General features: G+C 45.9%; 1 protein-coding gene across 2 annotated transcripts; it reads left to right on the top strand.

Moving 5' to 3' along the window:
- Nucleotides 1-1,150: 1,150 nt before the first annotated feature.
- PDCD2L (programmed cell death 2 like) lies at nt 1,151-12,461 on the top strand. 2 transcript variants are annotated; one of them, XM_070952766.1, is made up of 7 exons: nt 1,151-1,263; nt 2,041-2,204; nt 3,378-3,447; nt 5,258-5,616; nt 6,249-6,362; nt 9,447-9,532; nt 11,527-12,461. In XM_070952766.1, exons 1-7 carry the CDS (start codon nt 1,156-1,158, stop codon nt 11,655-11,657), a joined length of 1,032 nt encoding a protein of 343 aa, XP_070808867.1. In that variant the 5' UTR covers nt 1,151-1,155; the 3' UTR covers nt 11,658-12,461. The 2 variants fall into 2 exon arrangements, with proteins under 2 accessions (XP_070808867.1, XP_070808865.1); XM_070952764.1 differs by having other exon boundaries at nt 9,447-9,598.
- The last annotated feature ends 1,261 nt before the right edge of the window (nt 12,462-13,722 follow it).

Genomic DNA, 13,722 nt, shown 5'->3' with positions numbered 1-13,722 from the left:
GAGATATTATGAAGGTATGATTTGGTTTCAATTTACCCATCAGTTATTTGAGTTTACTAATTGGGGTGTACTGTACCCCAATGAACAGCAGCATGACATCCCTTCAGTGTATCTTGCTACGGAAAAGTGGGCCTTCTTACTCTTAAGCCAGAATAAAACCATTCAATAAGAAAAGTAATCTTTGTGAAATTTCTTTACAGCTCAATCATATTCTAGACGGCTCAATCATATTCTATTCTCCATCATATTGGGGCAATTCTTTTGGCTCACTTGTTTTAAGACCATGTAAAGTTTATCAATTAAACCTACAGCCTCACAGCTTTGGATGGAAACATGCTTAGTGTCAATTTTAACCGGACTTGTTTTTAATTTTTTGATTATTTTCTTATGTTACATCTTAATGGTCCACGTTCTTCTATTACCATTCAATGTCAAATAACAGAGAATAGGTTTGCCCTATTAGGATCATCTAATAGGAAGCAAAAAAAAAAAAAAAAAAAGAATACACTTGATGTGCAGGAAAACCAACATTTCCAATTTCTGCTTTTGAAAACCTGTGACTGGGCCCATAAAAAGCGCAAGAATGTTCACTCTCGTCCCACGGATGCCGTTTTTGCACGTTTATATTTAAAAAGACGATTGTGGGCCGCAGAATCATCCTTACCTTGTAGGGAGGCAGCCCCTCTTCAACTGCCAACGCTTAGCAGGGACAGGCCTGCCTGCCATGAGAGAGAAACGGCGGGTGGCTTTCCTGTTGCTATCCCTGGCTTGACCTGGGGAAGGGGGCTGGCTGGGTGGGCCACGGAGCTGCCCCGCGATCAGCAAGCCCCTCTCCCGGAGGCCGAATTCCCGTAGCCGCAGCCGCGGCAGCATTTGCGCCCCTCCCCTCCCCTCCCCCGGGGAAAGCCAGTCCCTTCACGCCAGCTCGGTCCCGCCGCTTTCCTGCCTCCCCTAATTTCCCGTCCACGGCCTCGCCCGGCGCCGTTCCGAGAGCCTCCCCCACGAGCAGCCGCCGCCGCCGCAGTCCGTCTTCTGGCTGGAAAGGGACAGCTTCGCGCGCCCACGTTTGGCCACCCTCGCCTGCCGTCCCCGCGAGGGCGGGGCGCTTCCGGTCGTCCTGCCGCTTCTTCCGCCACGTGGGTGGCCCGAGGCGCCATGGCGACCATTCCGGCCCGGGTGCTGCTGGGGCTGCGCGACGCCGCCGTCCCGCCGGGCGATGGCCTCCCGTCGCAGGGCGCCGCCAGCAAGCTGGGCGGGTCTCCGGTGGGTTGGGGACCCGGGGCCGTTCCGCTGAAGGCCGCCGCCTCTCCCTCCAGGCGGTCTGGGCGGGGCAGTAAGAGGGAGGCCGGGCTGGCTGCGAGGGTTCCCTCGGGAATAGCGAAGGGCTGGAAGGTCTCGGGAGGGTCTCCGGCCTCTGCCGACCCTCTGCGGGAGCCGCAGTGGAGCGGGACGCCGTGCCGGTGCCAGCTCGGAGGAGCCGGGTGTTCTCGGGGGGCTTCGCCCGAAATCGACCCGGCCAGTTTATGGCGCTGGGCAGTTGGGGGGGGGAGGGGGAGCGGAGAGCAGCTGCCTTTGCAGGGAACCTGCAGCTATTAGGCCACCTGTGTGGAGGGCGGGCTAACCAGCACACCTGGGGGCTTTTTCTGGCACTGCTTGGTAACAGGAAGGAAGGAAGGAAGAGCGCAGCGGACTAAAGTGCTGTTAAGTAGCACCAGCTGCCTGCAATTACTGCAAGTTCAAATCACACCAGGCTCAAGGTTGACTCAGCCTTCCATCCTTTCGAGGTAGGTAAAATGAGGACCCGGATTGTGGGGGCAATAAGCTGACTTTGTATAAAAAAGAACACCGCTTGGGGGGGGGGCGAAAGCCCTACTAAACAAGTATATACAAAAGTATGAAGGCTACTGCTTAACACATTGTAAGCCTCCTTGAGTCTCCGGAGAAGGGCAGCATATAAATCGAACCAATAAATAATAAGGAAGGAAGGATGATCTGTTATTGAAGGTTAAATAACATTGGGTTCTTCCCCTTTTCTCCTAGGATTGGAGGCTCTCGGTCCCTGTGATCCACCCGTCCTGTGAGGTTTGCGGGGCTGGCCTGCTCCACGTGGTGCAAATCTATTGTCCCCTTGAAGGCTCACAGTACCACCGGGTCATCAACGTATTTGCTTGTGCCACAAAAACCTGCTGGGGGAATTCTGATAGGTAGTTTGGGTTTTATCTTGGCTTTTGAGGGGAAGAACTTCTTGTGTTTAAGTGAAATTTGTGTATGTAACTAAGAAGTAATGCAATATAACAATTCCCTCTGTAAAGTTCTTCATATTTTCTGCACCTTCCAAAAGTAAACCCTTCCTATTGCAAGCGTTTGCAAGAGAGAGATGGACGAGCACCTTCCTTGTATGCCAAAAACCTCAAGTGGTAAACAGTATTCCAGAGCTCCGGCTATTTGGTTCAGGGACCCCAGCAAATGATAAACATTGTTTACAGGCTCAGCAACTGTTAGAAGTTGTGACACTGTTGAAGAAGTGATATGTGCAACTGGTCCTTGAAGTTCCAGCTGTCATTTAAGACGATTGCAGCATCCAACAGTCACCTGCTCACCATTTGCAACCTTCCCAACTGACTTCCCACAAGCAAAGTCAATGAGGAAACAGGCAGGGAAGGTCACAAATCACTCTCATAAGCCACTCCCACTGCTTTTTTTCCCAATGAGCCTGTTACACAACACCCCCTGCCTTCACTCCCTGTTGTACATTTGTCTGGTCAAGCTTGTGCAGCACCCCTGCCAACTACACTCTGTAACACTCACCTGCCAACTGGCCTTGCAAGCCGACTGGGACTTAAGATTTCCTGCTGGCTTCTCCATTGATTTTACTTGTGGGAAGTTGCAAGTCATGGTCACGTGAGGTCCTTGCTTAACAATCCACGATCCTCATTTAACAATGGCAACCGAGACTGTGGGAATTGCAAGTGCTAAGTGATGAAGTTATATGATTTGATTTATGATGGAAATTACCATCATTAAGCAAGGACTACCTGTATGGCTTAGTATGCTGTGTGAACCCAGCCATTGTGATTTATAACCCATAGTTTATTTTTTTTACTCTGTTGGGGTAATCTGTGGTAATAAACCAAACGGTATATTGGTGAATACTGTGCAAAGCAAAATAGATTAGTAACCTGTTTTAGAATCGGGTGGCATCCTACATTAGTTCACCCAGTGAGAACATGGCAGAAAAGGAATACAAATCAGAATTTTTTTGATTTATGCAGGTTACTTTTTTGGCCTAAGCTGTCAAATCTAGTAAAGTTACTGTGAAGTAATTTTGTTAGCATTAATTTGTGTCTCTTGCTATTGTCTGTACCATGTTTTTAAAGCTGGAAGGTGTTACGATCCCAGTATTTTCAAGTCCCAAGAAAAGAAATACAAGACTGCACATGGAAACAGGTAACCTGGGCACAGAGAATATATTCTATAAGTAGTTGCATGTGGCCAGGTCAGTTTTCTAACTGTGGAGGAACTTCTAATGTAGAAGTACAAGCCTTTGCGTGTATCAGTTAAGAAATTTACATTAGAATTGGGGCATTTAATGGCTACTGAACTAGTAGCTGAACTAGTCCTAAGTATCAGTGAAACATAGGCAGAGATAGCATTATATACATTAGTCTGTTGAAACACAAGGGTAGGTTGCAACATGCTACAAGGTAATATGTGTAGTCTTCATCAGAATATATTTATTATATCTGTGCACCTTATCTCAATATAGCTACTGTATATAGCTCGGTATAGTTATATGGAATATTAATGGGAAGACTAACATGCCTTTTTACATCAATTTCCCAGTCTGGATTCAAGGGCAGGCAAACATTCTCTGTGAAGCAGAAGCAGTCTGCTATGTGTTTGGTTAGATTATAATAGGATGAAAAATGTTCAAATTGTTTAAAAAAACATGCCTAATTTATTCTTTTTGTTCAAGTTGGTTTCTTAATGTGGTGCCTGCTCCAGTTGGGATTGGCATATTTCACTCTTGGAGGATGACCTTTGTTTGCTGAAACAATTCAGGGAAAGTTTAACAAAAAAGAAAAAAGAATTGAAGGTTCCTTTCCATCCCAGCTCCCCCACAGGTCATTGACAAGTGTAAGGAAGGCTGCCTCAAAACTAAACCCCAGCCTGAAATTTAGCTGAAATTGGCCTAGAGCCCTAGACAATCTATCGGAGTTTCTCTCCAGAATATCCGCTTAAATTTGAGGGGTCCTTGGCACTCACTCAGCTTGGTGGTTTTCTTGAAGATGTTTCATTACCCAAACTAGGTAACATCCTCAGTGCTAGTAGAGAGTGAGTTTTGCCTTTATTTTCCCTAATGGAAGTGGTCTTGGAGGTTCTTTGGTTGGGCTGTTTCCTGTTAGCTTGTTTGGCAGTTTCTTGTTTGGAGTATTGTTTATTTCTTGATTGTTGGTTGGTCTGATGTTAATTTTGGCATTAATCTTGGCTCATCTGGGCGTTGATTGCTGACAGTAAGCTGTTTTGGTCTTTCTTCCTGTTTTGGCTTGTTGATTGTCTCTTTTGCATAGTATGTAGACGTTTATGTCTTATGTGTCAAAGGTAAAGGTTCCCCTCGCACATATGTCTAGTCGTTCCCGACTCTTATGTGTCAATTGATGGCCAATTTGTGAGAACACCAATGGTCAGAACACGATTCCATGGACACCAAGTAGAAGTCAGATGACATGATGAAAACCCTTTAATTTCACAATATATGGGGAGAATAACCATAGTTTCAACTGGACAGCTGTGACCATCCTAAACCAAGCCAAGTTCAAAAATGCTACAGAATTCCAGGAAGCCCGGCACTCATTGGCCATCAATAGACACATAAGCAACATATTATGCAAAAGAGGCGATCAACAAGCCAAAAAGGGAACAAAAAGACCAAAATGCCTTTCTATCAGCAATCAACAATCAGATGAGCCATGATTAATGCAAAGATTAACATCGGATCAACGATCAAGAAGTAAACAGTACCCCAATCAAAGAATTGCCAAACCAGCTCACAGTAAATAGCCCAACCAAAGAAACTCCCAAGACCACTTCCACCAACACTGATGGGACAAGCTGCTAGAATAAAAAAGAATATAAAAATATCTTGACTCCCCAAGGTCCGAGAAAGTCTCCAGCTTGGATGGATTGAAGCAACTGCTTTATAACTGCTTGGATCTGGCTCTGCATAACTCACTTCCGCATCCCTTGGGTTTCATAGGAGCAAGAATGGACACAAGCAGCCACAGACTGGTGCAACGGAGCAGATGACTGGGGAGAAAACTCTGAAGAGGCACCTTCTGAGCTGTGTGGGACTTTCAACTCTCTTCCACGAGAAACACAGTGTGCAGCTCTATTGCAAAGGATGAGCCTGGGGAAGAACACGGGGGCCTTTTGTGATGTGACTCGGGAAGAGCAAATCAAGCCCTCCAGCTGTGCCCAGGAGTTCCAGCCCTACTACATCAGTGTAATGGAGGAAGAAGACTATCTTTGTTGGGATGATCTGGATGATGCTCAGAGGCTTCTAAAGGAGTATCAGCAGAGGGAGGATATGGATTTGGAACATTTGATGTCAGCAAGGTGAGGCTTGAGTCAAGGTGAATCTGAAAGTTTTCTCTGGATGGCGAAGAGTGGCTGGAAAATTTGTACCAAGCAACAGCCAGTCTGCAGATGCAGAGAATGTGTAGCATAGAATGGAGAATATTCAAGAGATTTGCTATTTGAATATTTATAGTTTTCTATTCTAGGCTTCACAAAGCAGTTCACAAAAGCACAGACCATTCCGATAATAAAATACAAATGTAAAAGTGATCAGGATCAGTCATAAAGGAAGATAGATAAATCTTCCTCCAGGTAGGATAAACCAGGCACAGCTTCAGCCCTGCTAGCATGGCTTTTAACCACATCCTGTGGATATGATTTTAAATTTTAAATTGATTTTAAATTGGGTTGTTTTAATTTACGGCCAAAATATTTAATTATTTTAAATTGCTTTTAAATTTTGTATGTTCTGTTTTTTACTCTGGCTGTTCACCGCCCTGAGTCCTATTGGAGAAGGGTGGTATAGAAATGGAAACAAACAAACAAATAAATAAATAAATATCCCAATCCATAGTTTTCTCTTTCTCTCTTTAGTAGAAAACCCTTCTGAGTTGGTTACTAATGCTGTAATATTGTGACTGGTGTAATATCAGTGTCTCCCTTATGCTTAGTTACACCCCTGATGGTTCTGGTGAGAAGTATGAGAAGAGTGAAGTTGAAAAGAGAAACCAGATATTCTACAAATTCATGAAAAGAATTTCCTGCTGCCAGGAACAGATCTTAAGGTAGGTTAGGCCCATTCATTTCGCTCCTGTGTATTAAAAAACAGAATGTGTTTGGAAATAAGCTAGAATTTAGAATATCTTTGAGCCCTACTGTCAACCGTCCCACGCAGTTCATTCAGCAAATAAAGACTCCTGGGCTAGCTTCATTTTCCAAGAATACAATTTACTGAGCTGACATGGATACAGAAATAGCAAAGCTAATTTAACAGATTCCCACACAAATTGCATAATTAAATGTCCCCCTTCCCCCCCAGCCATCCCACAGTCACTTTATTTCCTCCAATCCACTGTGTTCGTTTTGTTTGGGTAACAGACTTTCCCAGCTGGTTGACCTTGAGGTGTTGGCTGTCAGACTGGCCCCAGCTTTGCTCCTAGGAAAAAATGACCCTTGACTCCATAGGTGTTAGAGAAAAGGTACTGGGTGCAGCACAAGCGAGGCAAGCTCTGAGGAAAACCTGCATGAAAATTACATAGTGAAAGCAATCCTCATGTCCCAAATCCCTCCCCTCTTTGGGAGCAGTCCAATCAGGCATCGTTCCAATGTTTGGGAAACCAGGTGCCTCTGGCAGGGTTGTAAATTCCTTTTCCCAGGGTCGCTGTCCTTGAAGGCAGGAAGATAGCTCACTTTGACGCCTCTGGTTCCTGTTGGTGTCTATACTCCCTTATTTCCCACAGCATTCCTTCACACCTCCAGATCCCTTCCCTTCCCCAATTCTCTCTCTCTCTCTCTCTCTCTCCCTCCCTCCCTCTCTCTCTCTCTCTCTCTCTCTCTCTCTCTCTCTCTCTCTCTCTCTCTCTCTCACACACACACACACACACACACACACACACACAGGGTTATGGCAGTTGCTAGCCAGTTTCAAAGAAAGTGAAAATTGGCATCTGACATAGCTACAAGCTTCGAGTCTGCTCTCTTGCATCCCTTTGGACCCCCTCCCAATACCTCCCTTTCATTCCATTCATTCCCTCCCCCCATTGCTTCTTGTCTGGCTGGGAACGGGGGTTCCTGCTGCAACCCATGCTTCAGCCATGACACCTATACGAAGGAGAGCATCCTAAATCATGGGAAGGAGGCTTTTAGACTCTTAAAAACGGAACATTTTTCCTCCAAGGCAGTGGGGCTGCTGATAATGTAGTGATGTTCCTGGAAGGTAGGGAAGTGGGTTATGGGGCTTCGTTTTAGCAATGGAAGGAGAGGATCTGTGGGAAATAACGACATTCAGCTGGCAAGTATTTTATATATCTGCTGTAAACATTAGTTTACAGTAAAAACTTTATACTTCATACTTTAACTGTACAGTTAAAGTATGAAGAAAAGCAGTAGCTGCCAATTGGCACGTTGCATTGAATTTCGGTGCCATCCTTGTTGAACAGGTTCCCCACTGATATGGGAGGTGCCAAAGAGCTCTTCCCCTTTTTAAGTAAAAATTCCAACCGTTCCTAGGCTCCAATGAACTAAACAAAACTAAAAGATGGACTTATCAGTCCTGTTCTGCCTCAGTTCCAGATCCCAAGGAGTGTGACACATACCAAGCTCCAAAAACTCCGTTTATTACAAACAGACCCCTTTTAAAATGCAGGCTTTCAGTGCAAATGTCCTTATCAGTCTGCTATAAAGTACAAAGAATAAACAAAGTCTGACAAAGGTTGGCAACCAGCCCAGAAACCAAGATGTGATAAGAAACTCACTCTCCAAAATGCTCTGCGTAATAATTAAACGTTGTTTCCAGCAACAATTGGTAACTGAGTGAGACTTAAATAGGCTAAGGAAGTGGCCAATTAGCCCCAAGCCTTACTCTCGAGGAGACCTCCTCCTGAGTAGCCACTCCTGCCTTTTGGCAGCCCTGCGTGCTCGAGCATTGAGGAGAGGCTCCTCCACTTTACTCTCTGCACTTGAAGGAGCCTCTGGAGGTTCTGAAGGCCCTGGCTGAGTCTCTGCCTCTGGCACCACATCCTCTTCATCCTCCTCGCTGTCCGACGTGAGCACCGGCTGCACAGGCTGCTGGCGCGACACCACACCAGCCTCCTTGTTGTCGGGATCAGCCACAAGCCACGCAGGCCGCTGGTGGGCAAAGTCCGAAGCAAAATCTTTTCCATAGGTGTCCTTGTAAAGTCCTTGTAACAATAAATCAAGATCAGGGATTCCAAATAATGTATAAGCAAAAAGTTTGGCAATTTCTGTAGGATAAAATGTTCTCAATTGATCTCTTTTGGTTCATAGAGCTGTGCTGTAATGCTGCACAGTGTGTGTTATTGTTTTATAACACACTATACACTATATAATATGCCATGAAATACAATGACAGTGGTATACAGATAGTCCTCGACTTATGACCACAATTGAAGCCAAAATCTATGTTGCTATGTGAGACATTTGTTAAGTGAGTTCGGCCCCATTTTATGACCTTTCTTGCCACAGTTGTTAAATGAATGATTGCAATTGTTCAGTTAGGAACACGGTTGTTAAGTGAATCTGGCTTCCCCATTGACTGGGCTTGCCAGAAAGTCACAGAAAGGGATCATGACGGTGGGACTCTTCAACCGTCATAAATATGAATCAGTTGCCACACGTCTGAATTTTGATCATGTGACCATGGGGATGCTACGAGAGTCGTAAGTCACTTTTTTTAGTGCCTTTGTAATTTTGAACGGTCATTAAATGAACTATTGTAAGTCAAGGACTACCTGTATTATTAAACCAAGTATCTTAAAAAGATAGGAATGGGTGTTTTGGAATTGGAGGAGATCCAGAAGGGCCATGGTGGCGCAGTGGTTAAAATGCCGTATTGCAGGCAAACTCTACACAGCCTGGAGTTCAGTCCTGACTGGGCTAAAGGTTGACTCAGCCTTCCATCCTTCCAAGATCGGTAAAATGAGGACTCAGATTGTTGGGGGAAATACACTGAGATTTGTAAAGCACTCAGAGAGTGCTGTAAAACACTATGGAGTGAGCGGTATATAAATCTAAGTGCTATTGCTATCGTAAGTATTCTTACTGCATTTTTTGTTTAGCTGCCTAGGGAGAACTTTTTCCCTAAATGGAAGCTTGGGGTAATAATAGGTTTGGGACCTTTTGCTTCTTAGATACTCCTGGAATGGCCAACCTTTATTTATTACCCACCCATCTGCAGAGTTCCAGACAAGAATCCCACCCTGTAATAACTGCAAAAGTAAGAGAATCTTTGAATTCCAACTGATGCCAACCCTAGTCAACATGCTGAAAACCAGAGAAAATGGTAGGCGGCCTGAATTAAGATTTTGGCTTGCAGTTCATTCTTTTGGGGTGAGGGGTGGTTTCTTCCTTTCTGTGGTGTAAATAGGGAAGGGAAGAGAGGCTAGGTAGAAAATTGGAGGTTCTACTTCAGAATGGATGACTTCTGCTGGTTTCTGCCTATATGCTGCTTCTGTTTGCAAATGCCTTGTCTATCTGGTTTGGCTGTTGCATTACTCCTACAGATTTCTATTACAATAAATTATTTTCTCCCAGTCTGCCAGACTAGCTACTCATTGAAATGCTAACAGCTTGCAGGCAATAAGTCCCGTGGAGACTTAACCTCCAGATCTTTGGAATTCAGAAGGTGCAGTCATATCACACTCTCTTAAGTACCGGTATCTGGCCTTCTGTCTGAGACATTTCAGGCTTCTTGCAAGCATATTCTTGTTTTGCTTGAAACCTTTCTTAGTTTTCTTTTGTTCTTTGCAAGTTATTTATAGGATAGCTAAGAATTTGGATAAATGTAGAAATACTTACAGCTGGTCAGGGTTTCCCAAATCACCATTAGGAAGGCAGGAAGGATCAGTGGAACCCCCAGCACTGTGAAGAATATGCTTAGCCTCTTTTGGATAAAGTTGCTTGGATTTGCTTTAAGAAGGTGATCCCATGGAAGTGACTGAGGCAGGACTTTGCTCAGTTATCTGAGTAGAGATTCAATTGGTTAGTCCTGAAAAAGTAGGCAGGGTCCTTGCAGCTGGCCCAGCTGTGGTCTGGCCCAGGGGTGGGTTCTAAAACTTTTTACTACCGGTTCTGTGGGCGTGGCTTACTTTGTGTGTGGCTTGATGGTCATGTGACAATTTAGGATTTAGCAGAGGTACTGGTCTACCAGGCTTTTAACTGCTTGCAGAGCTGTACCGATCTACCCATTTATTTTTGCAGGCACCGGTCTACTCATGTATTTTTGCAGGCACTGATCTACCCACTTTTTTCTTTTAACACTGATCAGCTGTAGGGCGGCCCTTTGAAGCCCCACAGCAAGAGTTTAAACAGTTTTTTTCCCTCTAGCCATCAGCTGGGACTCAGGAGACAGACATAGGTTGGGGGTGGGGCCAAATAAAAGGTAAGAATAACGTGGGGGGCGGGGGGGCAGAACCGGTTCGGTGACGTCATATCGTCACCGCTACCGGCTCGGACGAACCAGGAGGAACCCATCACTGGTCTGGACCCATATCCCTCCTGGGTAGTCATGGCTTCCCAGGAGGTGGACCATGGTTTGGTTAAGATGGTGGTTAATGCCTCTTTGGAAGAAGCCGTGGTTCTCCCTGTTCTCACAAGGTCAACTTTATGGATCTGACTATGTTGGACATTTGTCCAAGACTCTAAGCTTCTGTTCAGGTGGTCCAAAATGCAGCAGCACATGCAATTCTGAGCTGCCCTTACCCTTCCTATTGCGGCACAAGTTGCAACAGCTTCCCATTTCTTTCCAGCTGTTGGGTGTCATTTTTGAAGCCCTGCATGGCCCAGGGCCTTTGAGGGATCAATCAGCTCTCCTTGACGACACCTACCCATCCCACTAGATTGGATAAGGTGGGCTTGCTCTAGGTCTCTTCTGAAGTGTAATCTGATGGGACCTAGGAAGGGAGCATTTTCTGTAACCGTGCCTACCCTCTCCCCTGAGATACGGAGGGCTCAGTCCCTCCTTGCTTTCCAGACGGCTGTTAAGGCTTGTCTCTTCCCTCGGGTGTTGTGGGGGGGAGGGCCCAGCATTTGGGGCATTTTTTGAGAGACTACTGTTATGGTGCTGACTGAGGGGAGGTTGAATTTTAATCTTGTGTTTTTATTGTTCCTCTTTGTTAGAAGGACAACACTTTCATAAATTATCTTTTTACATGCATTTCTGATGAGGGCAATAACCCTGAATATGCTCTTCCTCTTTTTTTTTTTTGGCAGATAGATCAATAGAATTTGGAACTGCAGTAGTATACACATGTGAGAAAAGTTGTTGGACAGCCAGTTGTTCTTCACCCTTGGAAGAATTTATTTTTGTACAAGAAGATCCAGACCAGCGATTGTTTAAATAGATTCTGTTTAATTCCTTGCCTGACTGAAGGCACACAAGAAGAGTGAATCAGATATCAAGCCCTGTAATTTGTCCAAAAGAGAAATGTTGACCTCCACTGGTCCTACCTGCCTAACCTAGTCCAGGCTCAGAAGCATATATTGTGCATATGTGCATCCATGTATGGCTCTGTAAAGCCCTTTAGGTTGGGGGCTGGGTTTCTGCATCTTCCCACTACAGCTGGGCTGACCATTCTGATGCGGGGAGAAGCAGCTATTTGTTCCCAATTTCCTGGAGGCCCTGCCTTTTTGGTGTTGGAGCTGCCCTTCTGGAATGGCCTTAACAGGTTCATTCTTCTGTCTGGTGGTTGGTTGCAACTGTTTAACAACACACAGTGTTCAAAATACAGCAATTTGAAGCTCAGCTGCTTACCTTCCAAGGCAGCCCCAGTAAGTTAGAACAGTGGAGGTGTGGCAATCAGCTGTGCCGCACGAATCAGCTGAGCCAGAAGGAAGGAAATATAGGACAGGATAGGATGGGGGCCGGTGGGCGGGGCCAGCTGATCATCGGAACTACCATTTCGCCCGAACCAGTACGAACCAGCAGCAGCCCACCACTGCTTCTGTCTCACATTTGGTCTACCTTTCAGAAAAAGCTTTTCCAGCAGGCTTTTGAGACCTGATATTCTATATTGGGCCTGGGTTTTAATTATCGTATTTATCATATCATATATTACTGTATATTCCTCTCTTGTGAGCTACCAAGAGTCATATGATTGCAATATGGTATAAATTTGATTAATAAATACTGTTACTGTTGTAATGATTTCATGCATTTTTTACTCTTACTGTAAGTGGGGGTGGATATGGGTGTAGTTCCATTCTCACCCTTATAGGTGAGAGAGAACTTTTACTAAGAGATGCTGATTGCAGTAAATTCAAGCGGAATCTAAAATTCCTCCGCCACAATACGGAATTATTCCCTTGTCATCCTCATCCCTGCCCCCCATGACCAGTCCTTTAAATCTAAGATTTTTAATTTTATTATATAAAATATAAAATGCAAAAAGAAAATAAGAAATTAAGGGCGGGAAAGGGAAGGGGGAAACGGGGTTCCCAGGAAGTCCCATGACCAGTCTGTCTTGAACCAATATGGCACTGCCACTGAGGTGTTGAGGCTGGTGACATTTACCCTCAGGGTAAATGGCCTTGAAGATCCAGCACCAATCGGATCCCAAACTGCTCTTCTGCTCCAAATCAATTTGGTGGCGCAGCGGACTAAATCTGCTCCAAATCAAAAGAGCCAAATCTGGCACAGCAGACTAAAACTGCTGTTAAAGTAGCACTTAGCTGCCAGCTGCCTGCAATTACTGTGAGTTCAATTCTCACCAGGCTCAAGGTTGACTCAGCCTTCCAAGGTAGGTAAAATGAGGACCCAGATTGTGGGGGCAATAAATTGACTTTGTATAAAAAAAAGACCACTGGGGGGGGCCAAAAGCCCTACTAAGCAGGTATATACAAAAGCATGAAGGCTATTGCTTAATGCATTGTAAGCTGCCCTGAGTCTCTGGAGAAGGGCGGCATATAAATCGAACCAATAAATAAATAAATAAATAAATCCCCCCCCCCACAGAAACAGGAAGAGCTTGGCTGAGGTGCGGGCAGAAGGCAGGCGAGGGAGATGATGCCTGTGGCTGCTAAACTCCTGGACACAAAGCTCTACGGTGGGCATCAGGGGTTCCGCAGAGCGACGCAGAGTCCCCGTTAACTCAGATCCCGGGCGAGGCAGGGACTGTCGGGGCCGTCGACCGGAGCTTCCATCCTATCGCCGGAGGAGAAGCCGCCAGAAACGGCGCTCCCTTCGCCAGCATCCTTCGAAGGGCTCCGGGTTCCAGCTCTGCCGCGGGGCTCCCCCGGCCTCTCCAGCGGGGCTGCCTGGAACTCCCACCCTTCAGGCTGCTCTGCCCCCTCCCCCTGCCCCACCGGCCGCCTTCGGAGCTGCCCCCCCCCGCCTAACGGGGCCTTCCCAGCCCCTCCAGCCTCGGGGGCTCCTTGGCCGAGGGCGGCTGCGGCGGCTGGGGAAAGCCC

This window comes from Pituophis catenifer, unplaced genomic scaffold (genome assembly GCF_029215685.1).
Source record: "Pituophis catenifer annectens isolate HBS135680 unplaced genomic scaffold, rPitCat1.0.hap2 SCAF_13, whole genome shotgun sequence".
Taxonomy (NCBI): domain Eukaryota; kingdom Metazoa; phylum Chordata; class Lepidosauria; order Squamata; family Colubridae; genus Pituophis; species Pituophis catenifer.
The sequence above is the reverse complement of the archived record's forward strand: the minus strand, read 5'-3'. Positions and strand labels throughout refer to the sequence as shown.